At 46.0% G+C, this 18,943-nt stretch overlaps 2 protein-coding genes across 2 annotated transcripts; both read right to left on the bottom strand.

Moving 5' to 3' along the window:
- Positions 1–3,250: 3,250 nt before the first annotated feature.
- On the bottom strand, positions 3,251–5,812 carry LOC134029398 (E3 ubiquitin-protein ligase TRIM50-like). The gene is made up of 6 exons (XM_062473493.1): positions 5,405–5,812; positions 4,960–5,055; positions 4,282–4,512; positions 4,123–4,145; positions 3,898–4,028; positions 3,251–3,810 (listed from the first exon to the last, which is right to left on the bottom strand). Exons 1-6 carry the CDS (start codon positions 5,810–5,812, stop codon positions 3,251–3,253), a joined length of 1,449 nt encoding a protein of 482 aa, XP_062329477.1.
- Positions 5,813–6,676: 864 nt separating this feature from the next.
- Positions 6,677–18,882, bottom strand: atp1b3b (ATPase Na+/K+ transporting subunit beta 3b). The gene is made up of 7 exons (XM_062473305.1): positions 18,518–18,882; positions 12,297–12,425; positions 10,600–10,698; positions 10,132–10,319; positions 9,935–9,985; positions 7,928–8,014; positions 6,677–7,642 (listed from the first exon to the last, which is right to left on the bottom strand). Exons 1-7 carry the CDS (start codon positions 18,618–18,620, stop codon positions 7,475–7,477), a joined length of 825 nt encoding a protein of 274 aa, XP_062329289.1. The 5' UTR covers positions 18,621–18,882; the 3' UTR covers positions 6,677–7,474.
- Positions 18,883–18,943: the final 61 nt, after the last annotated feature.

Raw genomic sequence — 18,943 nt, 5'->3', positions numbered from 1 at the left:
CTCCAGTCTTGAAGCTCAGAATAGCATGTGTTTGTGCATGTGCAGGAAGTAGAAATCCTATGAATTTCTATTTGTTTGACTTCACCCGCACAAAGACCCTGACTTTAGTTCAATGCACTTTAAAAGACTGGAAGCCTTTTTTTTTGGAAAGTACCTACCACTTGAGAAGATAAAATACTGATTGGATCATATGACTGAGTCAGACTGACATAAAATACACAACTTCTGCCCTCTGCAGTTTCACCGTACACTTCCAGGGGGGTATTCCAGGTAGCAGGTTTAGTGAAAACTTTGAGTTGTTTAACCCTGAAAAGAGGCTTACTCCGAGGTTTCCGTTCCAGAAAGAGGTAACGAAACCTTTTGGTAAGTTTCCATGGTAACTTACTCCGTGAAACTAACCTGCTCGCTAGAAGGTTTTCCATGCCAAACTCTGCGTTTTTATCTATCCCCTCCCTCTTTCTGAGCCTGATAGCGTTGGCAGACTAGGGATATCCTTTCCTGGTTCAGCCAACCGATCTCGAACTAAATTTAATTCGCTTAGTTATACGCCGGGAGAGGATTTTAAGACTGCGATTCGATGTGCTTTAATTCCCTGATGAATACCTAGGTTAACGTTACCGTTTCCCGTCACAATCTGTAATGTATTTTAGCAACATTGTCAGCCCTTAGGCCAACATCGCTAATGTTACTCGCCGTGGACGTGCACTCAGAACTGACCAAATGCTTTTTGGCACTGAAATAAAGACAAATGATTGAAATTGTATTTGGTCTTCTTCATTGCCTACAAATAGAAATCTAACAATGAGTATGTTTATTGGCTTTTGTTCCTATAATTTACATGATTCACCTGTGACCATGTACCATCCTGTAACTGGTGTTTCAGCAAATCTATTTCAACATTGTAGGGGGTCAATATTGGCCAAACAACTGAAACTAATTCCCCTATGATTTGAAGGAAGATGGGAAACTGAACAGGGTATTAACATTAACCAAATAATGCCAATACCAATGGAATTAGTTATTCGACTCTATGGGTTAAATCAGAGCAAGAATGGTCAAAGTAAGGTTAAATAATATAATAATTTAATCATATTGCAAATGAATGAAATCAATGAAGGTTAACTCTTACCTACTCTACCATGATTATTGTAAACTAGAGATAGAAAGCAAGAGGTGAGGAAGAAGGAGTAGGACAAGCCAGAGCTGAGGAGAAGGTCTCAGGAGATCAAGAATCCACAGATGCTTCACAATTCCTTTTATACCCAAAACAACTAATAACACCACAATCTTGACCCTTACTTATCAACATGACTAGCAATGCCACAGTAAGTTACACAATGATGTGTGAGAGCCATCAAGTTGAGACTCCATCCAGTAACTCCAGATTTTACCATATGAGAGGTGGGGGCAGGTTGATAGCCTTACAAGATCAGCCTTTATTCTTCTGCCCTAAGTACACCATCTCTTGGTCAAAATAGAAATTCAGCAAATTCAACAATTAATATTGATATAGATTATTGTTTCTACAATTAACATCACCTGTTACATGCATCCTCCTGTAACTGGTGTTCCAGTAAATCTTTTTCAAGATTATCCTTTATTCTTCTACCCTAAGTAGGCCTACACCATCTCTTGGTCAGTTTTTGGCAATTCTTCATGAGGTGCAATTTGTACAACTCATTTACTTGTAACTGGGAATACATGGGATTGCATTACATTTCACAGTTCCACATGCAGAATTCACCTGCCATTAAATGAACATATCACTGTATACTGCATCCATGCTCTGTTCAACAGGATCAGAATGTGCAAATCGTTTTTTATATTCATTATTCTCATAATGTCAGTGTAACTGACAATTCCACACAAGCCTGTAAATAAAAGTACATGGGGAGAGAACTACCAGTAGCTACCATACATAATTCTCTGCATCCATTTTCTGCGGCAGCAGTCAATGTCTCTTCGTCATCTTAATCATCATCGTCATCATCCTTTGATGAAAATATTAAGCAAATTACCAGAACTGCATTTTTCCATCTACGTAATATAGTCAATATAGCCAAAATACAAAAATTCCTGTATTTTGTAGCAATTCAATGAGGGGGTCCCTCATTGAATTGCTCCTCCCAAGGTTTCTTCAATTTTTTCTCCTGCAGTGAGTTTTTCTGGGAGCTTTTCCTTGTCTTCCTTGAGGGTTTAGGTTGGTTGAGGGGCAGTTCTATGGGCGTATGTGAACCCCTCGACATGCTTGCGTGTAAAAAGGGCTATACAAATACATTTTGATTTGATTTGAAAAGCATTCTGTTGGGGGAAACTGCTATTACAAGTTGAAATAGGCACCAATTGATATTTACTTTGTATCATGTCGATATATGATTAAAACCAAGGTGACTTCGAGGCTACAATCACAAGCGTATAGCTTAAGCAAAATATGTCTTACCTGTTTGTAGTATGTTTTTATATTTAATATAACATTGAACATGCTATTTTATTAAGTCTCCCACTTTTTCTTCTGTAATATTGGACTGGCTATTACATCAAATGTATGCATTGACTTGGCAGTTTGTCTCCCACGCCAATTGTATACGCTGCTACAGCCGTGTTGCTTTTTTTCCGTAATATGTGCTCAGATTGAACACGAAATAAAACTTATATCTGAAGTGTGGTGAAGTAGGACAAGGTTTTTTGTTGCTGGGTGCCATATGGTTGATCCCAGTATCGGAGCTCCATTGATGTTGGCTTTTAATAGTTCTCATGCGCGCGCTTAACTCAGAGTTGACGTACTCCGAGTTGAGTTAACAAATTCAAATCAGCTTTTCTGGAACCGAGTTTTCAGAGTTTCCAATTTTAAAGTAAATCAACTCAGAGTTCAGGGTTAGGCTCAGAGTTTGTTAAACCCGCTACCTGGAATACCCCCAGATCAGTAACCGTATTTATTTTTATTTGGCAAACAAAACAGCAATATTTATTTTTGTCAATTTAACAAAATATACATAGGCTACTAATGGTTTCCATTTTATATAAATAAAAAAGGAAATCAACTTGGATTGACAGGCAGCAGAAACCACACTTTCCCGAAGACTTCCTGGTTGCTTGTCACAGAAACCCACACCAGGGGGTGGTTTGCATGACACAGAGAATGAGCGCCACCCTTTGGTCATCAAAATGATTACAGAAAGGTAAGTAATACATTATCATTAACATTCAGGGGCTGTACTCGACCTTATTACCCATCAGGCACTTGACCCCATCATCTGTCACTGTCGGTCTGAGGCAGAGAGACAGGTTGTTTATTGGCTCCTCTCTCATGCCAGCAAACATCGAACAGCGGGTAGACCTTACCCTGCAGCTCACTGCGGAAGGTGTAGATCACCCCGAGCTCGTCAGGACTGTCAGCATTGTAGAACGTCAGCGATCCACCCTCGTAATCCAGGAACATCCCGATCCTGGCAGGCTGGGTGGAGAGAGGTAAGGTGACGCGGGGGGTGCTGAAGGCCTCGTACACGCGCCCTTCCTTCAGACCTATCAGCCACACACCACTTTCAGGGCTCTTAGGCAGCTTCCCCTTCCTGTTGGCGGTACCCTTGATCAGGCCCAGGCGCCACTTTGGCTTCTCCCCGACAACGACCTCCCAGTAGTGCTTCCCTGAGGAGAAGCCTCTGCTGGCCAGGACGCAGTAGCTGTAGCTGAAGCGCTCAGGGTTGTTGGCCAGCCTCTTCAGGAGGGCTCCACACTCCACCATGGTGTCTCCTTGGCTGAGCTCCAGCATGGGGTGAGCTGTCTGGGGATCCAGTTTGAGACACACGGGGGCTGCAGACAGGGAAGGGGATGGGGGATCACACACAGACACACAGTCCAACACACACACACACACACACCCCTCTCACAAAGCCTTACCAGGCAGAACCCTCCGGTGTAATCTCTTCCACACTGACATCTTGATATCGCTGTGATTGAACCCTGGTTTGAAGTTGATGGAACTGTAGATCTTCTCTTCTCTCTGTTGTTTTTGTTGACATTCTTTGAATCTTAATCAAAGGTCAAGCAAGAGAATCTGTGAGTCACAGGACCTAACAGCTCATCCAAGTTAGACTGTTCGATGCCTAGGTGTATGTTCCTTACCTTGGAGCAATCGAGCCGTATTTCTACAAGGAGAGATCAAAGATAGGATTATTTCACTGTCTACCTTTTAGTACGACTTGCCGCATTGTTTTCTTCTGGACACTCGCGTTACAAAAAAAAATCCTTGAGTCTCCAGCGACACTGCGGTCTGACACCCACCACGATGAAGTCCAGGTGACTCTCGTTGCTCAGGGCCTCCAGGGTGCCCTCGGCCTCCTGGAACTTGGCATGGGTGTGTGTGAGGTCGTCCGCCTGGCTCTGGATGGAGGAGATGAGGCCTGCGGCTGCGCTCTCCACCCTGTGCATGAACCCAGCCTCCTCCAGCTCCAGGCAGCGCCGCAGCTCCCCAAACTCCTTGCGGATCACCCACTTCAGGACGTCCGACTCGTTCTACATTTACATTTACATTTAGTCATTCAGCAGACGCTCTTATCCAGAGCGACTTACAGTAAGTACAGGAACATTCTCCCCGAGGCAAGTAGGGTGAAGTGCCTTGCCCAAGGACACAACGTCATTTTTTCACGGCCGGGAATCGAACCAACAACCTTCTGATTAATAGCCCGACTCCCTAACCGCTCAGTCGCTCTGTTCTAACAGGGAGGGGAGCGGGCACAAGCAGATCTCAGAGGTAAGGGGAGAAGGAATGTGTGCATGTCAGGAATTACTACACTTTCTACCAGCAGTGAACTGACGTGTGTCTCTCTGATTGGACCACATTTTGACAGTGTGAAACGCGATGCGAAGAATTGTGTCGTTGTTCGAGTTGTGCTCTTTACTAACTACGTTGATCCCACACAGCATTTGGCAGCTTAAAAGTCTCTGCACGATGACACCTACTGTAATGCGAGATTTATTGTAGGCCATTTTACAAATCTGCTCCTCCAGTTTCCTCTTCTGTGACTGGAACTCTGTCATCAAACAGGATATGTCCTCCTGGGAAATCAACAGAGGAGGATGGATTGGGACAATTTCTCCCCAGGGTCACATTGACTTTGTTTTTTTCTCTTTCTGTTTACAGCTCTGACCTCATCACTGCACACAGTAAAGGAAGGACCTTTGGTAACCTCCTTTGGGTTTTCAACACTTGGAGATGACAGGAAGAGCCATGCATCATCCACCTTAATCGGAAATGCTGAGTCATTGCATTCGTCTTCGAACTAATGAATAAACACGAGTGTCGATAAAATGAATAATGTAGCCTATCCTGTTGATATTCCCTCTTTACTTTCCTCTGCTGTTTATTGGAGATAGATGGAGGCCAAGGTCAGGCCTCAGTGCTTACCTTCATGCGACTGTACACGCTGTGGACAGGGGTGATGTTGTGGCAGCGGTGCGCCCCTATGCTCCCACACAGCCCACAGATAACGGTCTGGTCCTCCTCACAATACAGACTCAGGGGGTTGTGGTGCTCAGGGCAGCTCTCCGTCCTGGAAGGCCCTGCCCCGCTCACCTCCCTCAGGGAGTCCACGATCCTGGCCAGGCTGACGTTGGGCGGGGGGCTGTCCCCATCCACGGCACAGCGGCAGACTGGGCACTGCAGCTGTCCCAGGGGGTCCATGGTCATGGAGCGCACACAGCCCCGGCAGTAGGAGTGGCCACACTGCAGCATCAGCGGCTCTGCGAACACCTCCAGACACACCGGGCACTTGAGCTGTTCCTCCAGGGACTGCAGGCTCTCTCTGCGGGCCATGTTCACCCGGAAATGCTCAGGCAGGACACGCGGAAATGTCGCTCAATGTCAACAGCCAGAGCGGCAGAATATCCAAGGTTTTGAGTGTGACAAGACCAGGGTAGACCTGCGTTTCAGGGTTCCTGACTGACCACAGCAACAGAAAGCGTGTCCACAGCAGGACTGTGAGGACTGACGCCAGCCTGGTCTCTGGTCCTGGGGAGATAAGGGTTGGATATCTGGACGCTCTGGTGACTGTGTTCTCATACAGCAGAAACACAGTCAGAGGTCACCTTCAGACGCTGTTTATCACAGCCTCTCTGAGAGGCTAAGTGCATGCCACTCCACAGTAAGTGGCGGATATCACAGAGACAAGTCAAACATGCCAAATGTTATGTTAGTCACAAGGGTTTGAAGTGGACAAAGGTGATTAAAAGGACCTTGTATGTAAACATATATAGGCTTACGTGTGTGTGTGTGTGTGTGTGTAAGGAGTTTGTGACATAAGTGCAATGCCCGTGATGCAGCTGGTGGTGATATACAGTAAGATCTTGACCTACATAAGGAGACTGGCTGTACTTTTGGTCCTAGGATGTTTATACAGTTTTTCTCAGTTTGAGTTCTAGTTCCGAACCATTACTGGAGGGAATTAAAATATTTGAACATATTAAATGTCTTCTCTTTTGTAGAACTGGAGCATAGCTGGGATAGGTGCATGTGTGTGTGTGCATGTGTGTGTGTGTGCATGTGTGTGTGTGTGCATGTGTGTGCTTGTTTCCCTACCAACCATCAGAGGGCAGCATACCATAATATGATAGAACCGTCTTTCAATTATACATGTCTTGAAAAGGTCACATGATTTACAGAAACAATGAGACAGAAGGATTTCTTTAAAATCATCTTTATTTCAAATTTGTTCTCATACAGACCTTAAGGCATCTGTACAAAGCACATTTCCTGTCAGGGTTTAAAAAAAAATCACTTCCCTTTGATGTTTGACAGGTTAAAATAATGTAAATATTTATATGTATTTTTTGGCATTTCCATCCTTAATGTATTCTATTAATCAATACTTTTAAATTACAACTATTTATCTATTAGTTTGATTCTTACAGCGTTTAGACATAGTGAGATAAGACAAAGAGCATTTAAACCCATCAATTATGTACACAGACAAATACCATATTACACAGCAGACTACACAGCACTACAGGAGAAAAAAACCCACATCAACTCAAAATGCTCCAAATACAGTAGCTATTTACAGGTCCCTACATTGGCACAATGTTGCTATTCCTTCACTGACTCAATGGGAGGTGGGGCTAAACAATGTGTGTTTGTTTGTGTGTGTGTGGGAGGGGGGGGTCATGTTACGATTCTCTTGTCTTCCTTCCCAGGGGCAGTGAGGGAGGGAGGCAGCCAGGGAAGTGGGGTCAGTGACTGCAGTGATATGAGTTAGGGTTAAAAACAATGATCAGGATCACACCACCACCACAGCGTCCCTCAGTCCACCCCCTTCAGTAGCCAGTGGTACAGGCCACCACCTGGAAAGACTGGGCTCCGCGTGGATGGGTGAGGACAATTCTGGGTGGGAGATGGGGGAGTGGGGAGAGTGGGGGGGTCTTTGATATTTTTTATGCAACACTGGCATTGTGCATTGTGCTCTGGTGGTCCCTGAAATCCCTACTCGGACACGGTGACCCTGAACGTGACCCGGCCGAGGTACTTGTCGCGGTCGTCGTTGTTCTTCAGGTCCGAGCCCTCGATCTTACACTCCACTGACAGCTCTGTGTTGTAGTCTTCCTTGCTCAGTAGCAGCTTCACAGCCACTAGGGGCTGGACGTAGGTGGGCTGGAGGAGCCCACACACACACACACACACACACACACACAGGTTGTCATGACGATACACTCACCATGGCTGGCTTTATGACAAAGGATGCACAAGGCCCACCTCTGTGCATAAACAAATTAGTATCACAGTTCTTTTCTGGGGGGGAAGTTATTCAGAATGCACGATGGAAGCGCTTGCCACTCATTTGGTTGTTTAGTCAAATAGAATTCCACGGGTTTAAACTCTGTTAAACAGTCATCAGTATGAATGAGCTGTGTTTGTCCTAGACAGGAGGCTACTTACATGCAAGTTTTTTCCGTAGTACGGGAAGTACATTTTATCCAAGCTCCCCTCTTTGGGGAAGTATTGCATCTGCAGGAAGGTCTCTCTCTGTGGGGAAAGGAGGAGGAGGAATGAGATACAGACCTGAAAGCATGAATGAATGGTATCACCCGAGGCGGCGTTCATAGTTTCTCTCTACATAGAGCACTGTAAGGTTTAGAGTTACACGCTCGCAACACACTCTCTCATACAGCAACAACTGTCCCAGTTGACACTGCACACTGCAGGATCAATACGTTAAAAGGAACACACACTTATACTGACAAAGACAACTGTGACCTCAAATCTTCACAATGTGTTGCAATTTTTGTGTGTGTGTGTGTTCACACATATTACACAACATCTAGATTCATCTACTCATACAAAACACACAAATACTTTACACAGGATCAGATAGTGTGCCACAGGATGTTTCACTGAAATGAGATGGCAGGCAATGCTGCTTGGCTCTCAGTTTTCCAGATAAGACCTTCACCGTTTGCCACGGCAAATAAACTGCCACATTACGATCATACACCCATCACATATACAGTATACCTGAATCACAGAACCCCACTGAGCAGCCCACACACACTGCAGCTGTTATCCAGGTTTCTATAGCAACAGAGGCTAAAACAGTTCAAGAACAAACCAGCGGCCGTAACAAGTAAACCTAGAATAATTGGAAAAGGCTAAATGGAGGTCAGAGTGGAGAACTCAACGTTGGATATGGCACATGTAATTACACCTCCCATTAAACACTGGACTGTTTGGTGCTGGGTGATGGGAGAGGGAGAAAGGGGGGGGGCTATAGATGGTTGGAGAAGAGAGAGGCTGGGAGCGCACTACTTTACGACCACCACACTAAAGCAGAGCTCCAACTGTGCCTACCTCTGCTCAACCCTCCCGAGTTCCCCGCGTCAGAATGTCCTCTTCCGCAATCCCACCCAGCACTTCCAGAAAAGAGCCTTCGCACAGAGCCTCAGGCGCAGTCAAGTGAAAGGAGCAGCAGCCGACTACTACATGTAGTACTAATGCCTCAGTACTAAATGTGCAGTGCATCTCCGGGGCTAAGATGCGGGGATTTTTACATGTTAGTTGGGGGCATGTAAAAGAGAATCGGGTTCTGTTCCTGCGGCCTCTACGGTGAGGAGAAACATCCCAGATCAAGTCAGAGAGCGGAGGTGGAGTGGCAGGCTCCAGACGGCCTCCGTCATCCCTAACGAAGGAAGCAGGGGGACAGCTGAATTGCCCTCTGTACGCCTTTCGAACGATTGTAGGAGATCACAAATGTTCGGAGGCTCGAGGGGACAGTTTCAGCCAGGGGATGGAGGGACAAGTATCAGGGGAGGAGGAGGAGGGAGGGTGGTTAGAATGTCGGAGCAAGAGGGAAACCATGGAGGTGTTAGATGGAAGTATGGAGCAGCGGAACACGTTTTGAGATCCAAAGTGAGGAACCTTTGACAAGGTTCCGGATCCTCCAGCATATACACCACCTGGGGGCCTACTACTACTACGTGAGGTTCATTTTAGATCAGACTATTTATCAGGATTCCTTTCTGACTGGCTTTGGGGGACTTGTGGAGATCTTCCGCCGAACCCACAGCATAGGGGGGGGGTCAAAGCTCTACAACATGTCCGCTATGGATGCTGTTAAAGGCAGCAGAAGCGTCACATCACAGAGCTAGACAGAAGCAGCGCAGAGACATGGAGGAGCTAGGGCTAGGACCCTGGGGAAACATGGGGGGCCAGGACCCGACATCTTACCCACCAGTGAACTGCTGGCCCTACAGGCAGCGTGGAGAGAAATCAAATACAGACGAGTGTAAAAACACAGACAGGTACATACATTCATACTGTAGACGCTACAAAACACACATTCAATTTATAACAAAACATGTATATAGACATACAGGGGAGAAAACACAACTTGTAGAAATCTCCAACACAGACCCCCCTCCCCTCCATTCACACATCAGTTGGCTTTACCTTGGCCGTGCAGTTGATATAAGGGTTTCCGCGTGGCTTCAGTCCTATGATCTTCAAGGAAACAAGAAAATCGGGACGTACGTTATGACAACAACCTTTTAGAAGAAGAAGAAGAACATTTCTTGGCAGCCGTCTTAAAAGAGGCAGTCCCACCCGTCGTTGGTGAGAGGTGTGAGGTGATAGGCTCTGGGACTGACCCTGTTCATCTTGACCAGGATGCAGGGCTTGCCCTCGGCGTAGCCGAACGTGGTGTCGGACAGACCGGAGCATTGCCTGAGCACACTGCGCTTGAACTGGCACACCTTCTTCTCCGGCACCTCGTCCTGCTCCGTGTACTCCCCCACCATACACAGATCATTCTGCTCCTGTATGCTGTCGTTGTATTCTGCAGGTACCAAAGGAGACATGGGTTACGCATTAGAATGTGTTAGAACGTGTTTGAACGTGTTTGAACGTGTTTGAACGTGTTTGAACGTGTTTGAACGTGTTTGAAAGTTCCCGTTCCCACCAGTTCCCTGGTGGACACCATTTACCACGTAGTAAATTAGATTCAAGTCAATCTAATAACATGCACCAAAGTCCTCATTTCGCCTAGTCATGCGTTTCAATCAACAACCTTGTATTCCAAAGAGCATACGAGTCAGAAAACAAGGAGAGTCGCTTACGCTGCAGCTGGGATTCCAGATGCTGAATGTACTGTTGGTACTGGCCAGGGTCAGAGCGGTTGAAAGAGATGTCCATGGAGCGAGGCCTGATCACCAAACCTTGGGGGCAAAGGTCAAGAGGTCAAAGATCCTATCATTGTACGTTGTGACGGCTACATCACTCCTTGATGATAACAGATGAAGCAAGTCCTGCCAACACCGGTGAGTATTGACGTAATTAGTCACTGCATAGTGAGAAATCCAATGACGAGGAGACCACAGACAACAGTCAACTCTGCTAACAGCTCTACAGATTAACGCCTGTTGACACGGATATGTGGCCACAGAGTCGGTCTGAGGGGGATGAGAATCTGCCAGTAATGAAGAGGAGTCAGTTGGTCGTGGTCGTGATCTTGATCTCAAGGTGCCAACACAATGAGAACCGATCCACATGGGTGATGGACGACACAACGAGAGGATGGAGAGAGAAGACTAGGATGCATGAAGATACAGAGATATAGACTGCTGTCGAAGGAGAGGAGGGAGGAAATGACAGGAAAAGGGAGAAGAGGCGACACTGTGGGTGGAATTAATTGCCACTAAAAGGAGAGTGTGTAGGAGAGGGAGAAATCTCACACATTACCCAGATCAATACTCCTTAGCATGGTGTGAGTGAATAGGCCTAGGTGCTTTTTTTCCCCCTAGTGCAAAAATGTGTAAGGTGGCGAGAAAAAGAGAGAGAGAGAGGGGGGGGAGGGGAGAGAGAAATAGAGAGAGCGAGACAGCTCGGGAACGATCTGATGTAAAAGCGTATACACTTGGCTCCAGCCTGAAGCTTGCGATGAATACTTCAGGGCCAAGCTGCTCCTGTAGAGGAGGCTCTCCTTCGGTGGACTGGGAAAGCTGCTGGGCACAGTTGGGATGGAGCAGATGGGTGCTGTACTGGTGGCCAGCAGGACAGAGCCTGCACAGCCTGGGAGTCAGACATCTCATCTCTCACTTATCCAGCACACACACACACACATACTCACGCACACATGCACATACTCACACACATAGGAATGCAGACATACAGAACAGAACAGTCCCTCAGAAACCACACACAGAAACACACACACACACACCTTATTGCTCCTTTTTCCATAACGGTCATTCAGTCATGATTAAACAGTGTTTGACTTGTTCCCCGTTTGCGTGTTCTGCCAGGGCTCCAGTGTCACGCAAACCCAGCCTGAGTGAATGGTGGCCGACACAGGGACACTGTCCAGGCACTCGCACAGACAGCTCTGCCGTTCTGCTCTCCAGACAGCCCACTGGGCAGCCAACCAGCTAACTGCTTCACTGCAGGAGCCTCGTGTGTGGATGTGTGTGTGTGTGTGTGTGTGTGTGTGTGTGTGTGTGTGTGTGTGTAAAATAATGAGTCTATCCTGTGTGACGGGAGAGATACTGACATTTATGTAGGGATGTTGTTTTGTATTTATGAGAGCCCGAATGAGTGAGACAGAAACGGAAGAGATACGGAAAGTGTCATGTATAAAATAATTACGAGATGCAGAAATATTCTGATGTGACGTTACATCAGACTCTTTCCCAGAATATTTACTGCAGCGGTACGTTTGGCTGTGTTTTTTTAAGTTGGCTGTTGACATTCCTTCAATAAATCAATAATTCAATCAACATTCTGAGCATGTTTCTCAATAGTGTGCGCTGTGTCCTACCTGGATTGGCCACTCTGTCTCTGTACTTTGGAGTGTTGTCATCCAGCGTCTGAAGCATGACCCACATAGTCAAGGTGAACATCCCGGCCAGGAAGCCATAGAACACCAGGTAGAAGAGGAAGATCAGGGCTGGAGAGAGAAGAGGGATTTATAAAGGGGATGGAGGGAGGGGAGAGAAAAGACGGAGGGAGGGAGGGGAGAGAAGAGACGGAGGGAGAGACAGTAGGGGAGGAGGGAGGAGGGAGGGAGGGGGGGAAAGAGAGACAGTAGGGGAGGAGAGACAAACAGTAGAGGAGGGAGAGAGAGACAGAAGTAGAGATGGGGGGGTGAGAAATAGAGAGACTAATTATTTTCTGTTAATCACACATATCTTGGCTCAACAGATCAAAAGCATTCTTCCCAGCAGTGAAGGGCAGTCATGTGACTGGAATCTTTGTCCAATAATTATTTGGCAGCTGAGTTAATTTGGAGACACAGCGAGCTTCCAAAACAACGATTTACAAGCGTCAAACTGAAGAGGAAGGAGAGATTGGGGGGAAAGAACAGCAAAACATCTTTGCAATAATTACTGTGGTTTCGTTTTCCCCCCTCGGTCTACATTGTGGTATTAAATACTATAAATATACAATATACAAATGTATAGCAAGAAACCATAACCATTCTGGACTGGTTAAACTGGGCTCTATGGGCGGAGAAGACACTAGGGATAACAGCTGAAATGTCCCTGCTGTTTAATGGACTCAAAATAATATCAACGCAGTGGAAGAACAAATATCATACGGCTGTCATTTCTGAGAGCTGAGGAATAGAGAGAGAGAGCGAGATGGTTTAATTATAGATGGATTTTTTTTTTCTCCTGAAGTCTCTGAGGTAGACAGATACTATTAATAGATAGTGGGGGAGGACAGTAAGTGATGGCACAGCAGTGGCCTGAGGAGAGGAGCTCTCTCGGTGGGGAGCGTCAGATGGATCCGTGCTACACACACACACACACAGTCCATCATACCCATTTACCAGAATGAAGGTATGAACATCCATATACAGCCTGATAAGCCAGACTGATAGAAGATGAATGGAAAATTCCTCATTAGCTGAATATCTTCCCTTTCAACCTCCAGCGCCAATTATATTAAGACTCGTGCAAACCCGTGTTGACATAATGCTAGAATATTGAACGTAACTAAGACCTTCCTAACACGGTCCTGGTGGAACATTAGCTAGCTACCATCCATTAGCGATCTTTTCAACAGCCTTGAAGACGGTGAAACAAATGCAAGTGCTCTTCTTTTGTTCAAGCCAAGAGTGACCTTCCAGGAACACTGCTCCGGGTAGCACGGCGGGGGCCGTGGCCTTCCTCCTCTCTGCAGCTGGAGAATTGATCCAGGCTCCCCATCGATCCAAGATCAGCATGAGCCTGTCAGTCAGCTGGTCATGGATCCAGTCTTCCACAGTCAATCAGCAGGTCTGTCAGTACACTCCGGTGCACCTTTTACAATCATCTCATCTCCACCCACGCTCCCTTTACAAAACAACACTGATGCCACTTAAGTCCCTCTCTCTAATGCACTGCTGCTACCCACTTCTTTTACCTACATCCTTTCAGGCAGTAAAGCATTCCCCCAAGACACCCCACTCACTCCCCTGCATCCAGTGCATGTATACCTGCCCATTATCATTATTCACCTCACATTAAGCTACACTGTAGAAAATGTACCAAAACTGACCGACATTTGGGGATTTTTGGTCCACATCAGAAAATCTACCATAATGGGCAGTAAGCATACTGTATAGTATGTGAGACTGCCAGATAATGCTCTTAATTCCCATCACTCCCACTAAATTGGATGTGCTGTAGACAGGCTCAGGTTTGCAGCCATATTGTTTTCCAGCATCACTGTCATCTAGTCAATCACTGCCATTGTTTGCATTTGCATTTAGTCATTTAGCAGACGCTCTTATCCAGAGCGACTTACAGTAAGTACAGGGACATTCCCCTCCGAGGCAAGTAGGGTGAAGTGCCTTGCCCAAGGACACAACGTCATTTGACACGGCCGGGAATCGAACTGGCAACCTTCAGATTACTAGACCGATTCCCTAACCACTCAGCCACTTGACTCCCTTGTTGTTTACAAAGACATTAAAAGCAGTCGTGGTGAAATTACACTGGCGATCATTCGGAGGACTTTAATTTGAAAGGCCAGCATTGTGCAGTCGGGATTTATCATTCTACAATTTAGACAGTTTAAATTTGATCCAGCCTTGATCGAGAGTGAGCTGAGGGGGGGCATTGCCCATGCCTAAAAGGGTCTAGCTACCTGTGCTCATTTGACCAAAACTCACACACACACACACACACACAGCTTCTCTTGTGCCAAGCACCCTAATAATCACTCAAACCTCTCCTTATCCTCTAACCCTGCTGCAGACACAGTCCCTGTCTTCCTCTAACCCTGCTGCAGACACAGTCCCTGTCTCCCTCTAACCCTGCTGCAGACACAGTCCCTGTCTTCCTCTAACCCTGCTGCAGACACAGTCCCCGTCTTCCTCTAACCCTGCTGCAGACACAGTCCCCGTCTTCCTCTAACCCTGCTGCAGACACAGTCCCCGTCTTCCTCTAACCCTGCTGCAGACACAGTCCCTGTCTTCCTCTAACCCTGCTGCAGACACAGTCCCTGTCTCCCTCTAACCCTGCTGCAGACACAGTCCCTGTCTCCCTCTAACCCTGCTGCAGACACAGTCCCTGTCTTCCTCTAACCCTGCTGCAGACACAGTCCCTGTCTTCCTCTAACCCTGCTGCAGACACAGTCCCCGTCTCCATGATGGCTCTGCGGCACTTTCTCCAGAAAGTGACCTGTGGGAAGGTTCTCTCCAACATTGCTGGGTTGCTCTCAAACCCAGCTGTTCCCAAGCTCACGTTCTTTACAGTTTTGGCTGAAATGGAATCTTCCAGACCACTGACAGCATGTGGCTCTGCCCCACCCCCCCCCTGGTGTGGCTGGCCCAGGGGTTTATAAATACCCTGATAAGGAGGCCAGGAGGGTCGGCACTGGGTCCCAGAGAGGGCGAGGCTGGGCGAGTGGAGGTATACTTTACACAACCCAGAGAATGCCAACAACAGGCATTGGCGAAGTCAGTGAAGTGGACAGGTTTTTTTTAAATGACACGCCATGAGCCAAGTCTCCATGAGGCAATACTATCCCTAATCTTTCCGTGCACATAACCAAAACACAGAAAAAAACTCTACACGAAATGACACATACCACAAGTCTCATTCACACATGGGCAATTAATTTCAGTGTCCGTTCCAGCCAAGAGTTTGACAAGGCCTTCGCTTTCAAGCTTAAACCTAATCCTACCCCAGGACAACATCTTCCTCATAGGCCTGCAATATTTTTGGTGGGGTGTGGCATTTGGCATAAACAAACTGGACTTGTGGGTAATGTTCCTCTCACAGCAAATGTGTTGGCCCCCCACACCTCTCACCCACTCCTACTCCTGAGTGGTACAGGAAGTCCCTCCCTCCACAGATTCTCTAATCATGTGAGAGTAGTTCCAGTGGAGTAGAGTGGCACCGGACACATCTCTCCGCTTGGTTCAGTTGGACAAACAATCTGTCTCTGCTGCGAAATGGCACAGTGATTGCATTAGAAACCAGACCAGCCACTGGAGCAGAGAGAGAGTGTTAATGGGATAGCAATGGTTAGGTTGTAACAGCTGGGCCTCCCTGTGGCTTCCTACTCCTAACAGCTGACCTCTGGGCAAGCATGGAGAGCACAGCTTTCTCTAGGGCACCCATAGTCACAAGCCTGTGTACTGTCCAACACAGCATCAACCTAGTGCTTGAATCAAACTTAAGGTGGACACAACAGAGGTGACACAAAAAATATTTTCTGACCAGGAGATCGTAAACATTCTCAGATTACTGAAGACGCCGACCCCCCCCCCCCCTTCCCCCAACAGTTTAAGGTCCAATGACGGATTAGAATTAGAGAATAATATTTACATCCATGAAACAAGCAGCTGTGACCTGCAGGGGTTTCAAGCCTCTATTAACTCAGCGCCACAGAAAAAGGCAGCAGCATACTTCATTGATAAAGCCTCATAACTGGGTCATTGTTGATGATGTGAAAGACCTGAATCACTGCCACATGGGTGATCCCACTGGAGAACAAGAACGTTCTTTTGATCCTCACAAACCTTTGTAGTAAATACCAACAGGACCTGAGTCAGGGGCAGGACTGTTCATTCGCTGCTTTGGCACTAAACTCTAGATTTGATGATTTGATTTGATTTGGCACTAAACTCTCAACTCCCAGTGTTCCCCCAACAGAAACAGAAGAAAAAAAACGTTGAGGAGACAAAGTAATAGATTTTGCATCTCCTTGTTGTACTGTAGGTTCCTATATGGTGTGTGTACATGGTGTTAAAAGAATGAGAAAGAGAGGGATGGTGAATGCTGGCTATCAGGAGAAAAGCAGTGTCAATATACCAGCCCAAAAATCAGATAATCCAGAGCTCTGCAGTGAGATGAACGACTGTAAGAGACTAGTCCATTAACTCAATCATTTTATCTCTTCAATAGCAGCCTTCACTTGTTCATCTTTAGCTTGTCTCTCTCTACTCTTTCTTGACCCGGAGAACAGGATGCGTGAACAACTACGAAAGTAAAACATCCTAAACATCGTTGATGTGACATTCCCCCTGTTTAAAATCAGCACTTGAGAATGACAGCCGACGCCTGATGACAACTGGGGAAACGCTTGACTGTCTAGAATAATATGCCCCTGTATTCTGCAAAAACAAAATAGTGCCTTTCAACTACTGATATATTTTCCATCATAATACAAATTAATATCAACTAACAGTAAAAAGGTTTAATTGGTCTTGACTAGAAAAGAATGTTGCGAAGGAATCAGCTGTGCGTAATTATCGTGCACAAATGAGCACACGCGCACTTACACATGCGCACAGACACTTAATTGTAAAAAAAAAAAAAAGGCCATGGGCCTGAAGGTTCGTGGTTCTACACGGAAAATATGTGTCTCTCTGGTTGCAGACAGTAAAAACAGAACCACGCCGTCATACAAAACAGTAGCCTAAATGTTTCATTCATGATATGATTAATGATGGGCTATATGAATGATTACTACATTTCAGATAACTGATTGAGAGACCCTTCAAAATGTCTCGGAAGTCGTAGCCGATAGGTTACACAGCCTACCGGAACAGAAGAGGATAGCATGTAGGCAGGCCAAACACGCCAAGACTCGAGTGACACAATAGAGTTCAATTTACGGGTAGGCCACTTTACACCGTTTGGCAACCATAATGTCGCCGAACAATGACACCTCTGCGACACTTGATCCAATTATTTTTCTGGTTATAAACCACGTCATTTAAATAATCGGGATTTTCTAAATTGAGACCGTCCTGTTACTGTAGATCACCCCTCCCATCCCTCCCACGCCGTCCTTCAACCGCGTGTAATGCTGCCGGAGTGCCTAACAAGAGGAAGAATTGGGCAAATTCCTACACATTCAAAGCAATAAGCTGAGATCACCCTTTCACTATCTCAATAGACTACTACGTGACCACATTGACCATTAGGCTATAAAATGCAATCTAAGTCAAGTTACAATTAAGAGACTTAATTGATGCAATATGTACAGAAGCCTCGTCCTGCAATTTAGAGATTAACCAAATCGTTTGTAACTTTAATTTCAGTACGGGTGATTTAATGGCTAATTACACGAAAATCATACAACCTCGAATTTGAAGTTTTGCAGCTTTGAGGTAATCAGAGTCAAAGATAGCGATAGCTGAGAATGCAGGATCACCAGTACAAGATCAAAGACCCATTGAGGTAGCTTGTCTAAACAAACTGGAATTGTAACGAATTGTGTTAAAATAAAATTGAGGGTCTGGACACTAGACTGGAAAATAATTGACAACATCGTAGTCTGCGTCAATTGGGTGCATAGCTAATTATGATTGTTTATGTATTGCATAGTTTATGACCCAAATATTGCAAACATATATTTTTTTACATCAACGCATTTGTATTGGCCAACACGTTGATGAGCGCCCGTTTCTACACATCAAGGCAATCAGATCTTGAACCTTAAATTGACTTTAATCTTTATGAGCTGCGTTGTAAATGTATTCTGAAAATAGGCAACCCAAACCATGACATGAGTCCCGAAATATAGCCTATTGCTTACCCCAACTGCTGGCGGTACGACCAATGAACTCTCCTGTTCGTGGATTGTAGAAAAAATCTTTCCAAGACTGTTTATCTTCGGGTTTCTCCTCCTTGTTCGACATAGTTGGTTTTGGGATGGCGAATCAAAACGCGTACCGAAAAATAATTTTAAAGATGAATTGATAGGCCCGAGAAGGCTGGGGTCGTCGGTTTTGTGTTAACCAAAGTGGTCTCCCTGATGTCTCCGTCACAATGTAGCCACGATACCGTTACCTCTCCACAAAGCTTCACCACCGCAGCTCATGAACATTTGCCGAGAAGACGCGTTTGAAGCACTGTCGCGCAAGCGCAGTTTTTCCTCCAGAATCCAGTTCCCAAATTGTTCCGCGGTAGTCGCTATAGGCCTACTACTGTAGCTGGTAAGGAGGTTATTTGAGGGCTCAGG

Source organism: Osmerus eperlanus, chromosome 11, assembly GCF_963692335.1.
Source record: "Osmerus eperlanus chromosome 11, fOsmEpe2.1, whole genome shotgun sequence".
Classification (NCBI taxonomy): Eukaryota; Metazoa; Chordata; class Actinopteri; order Osmeriformes; family Osmeridae; genus Osmerus; species Osmerus eperlanus.
This window is presented reverse-complemented; position numbering and strand designations above follow the sequence as displayed.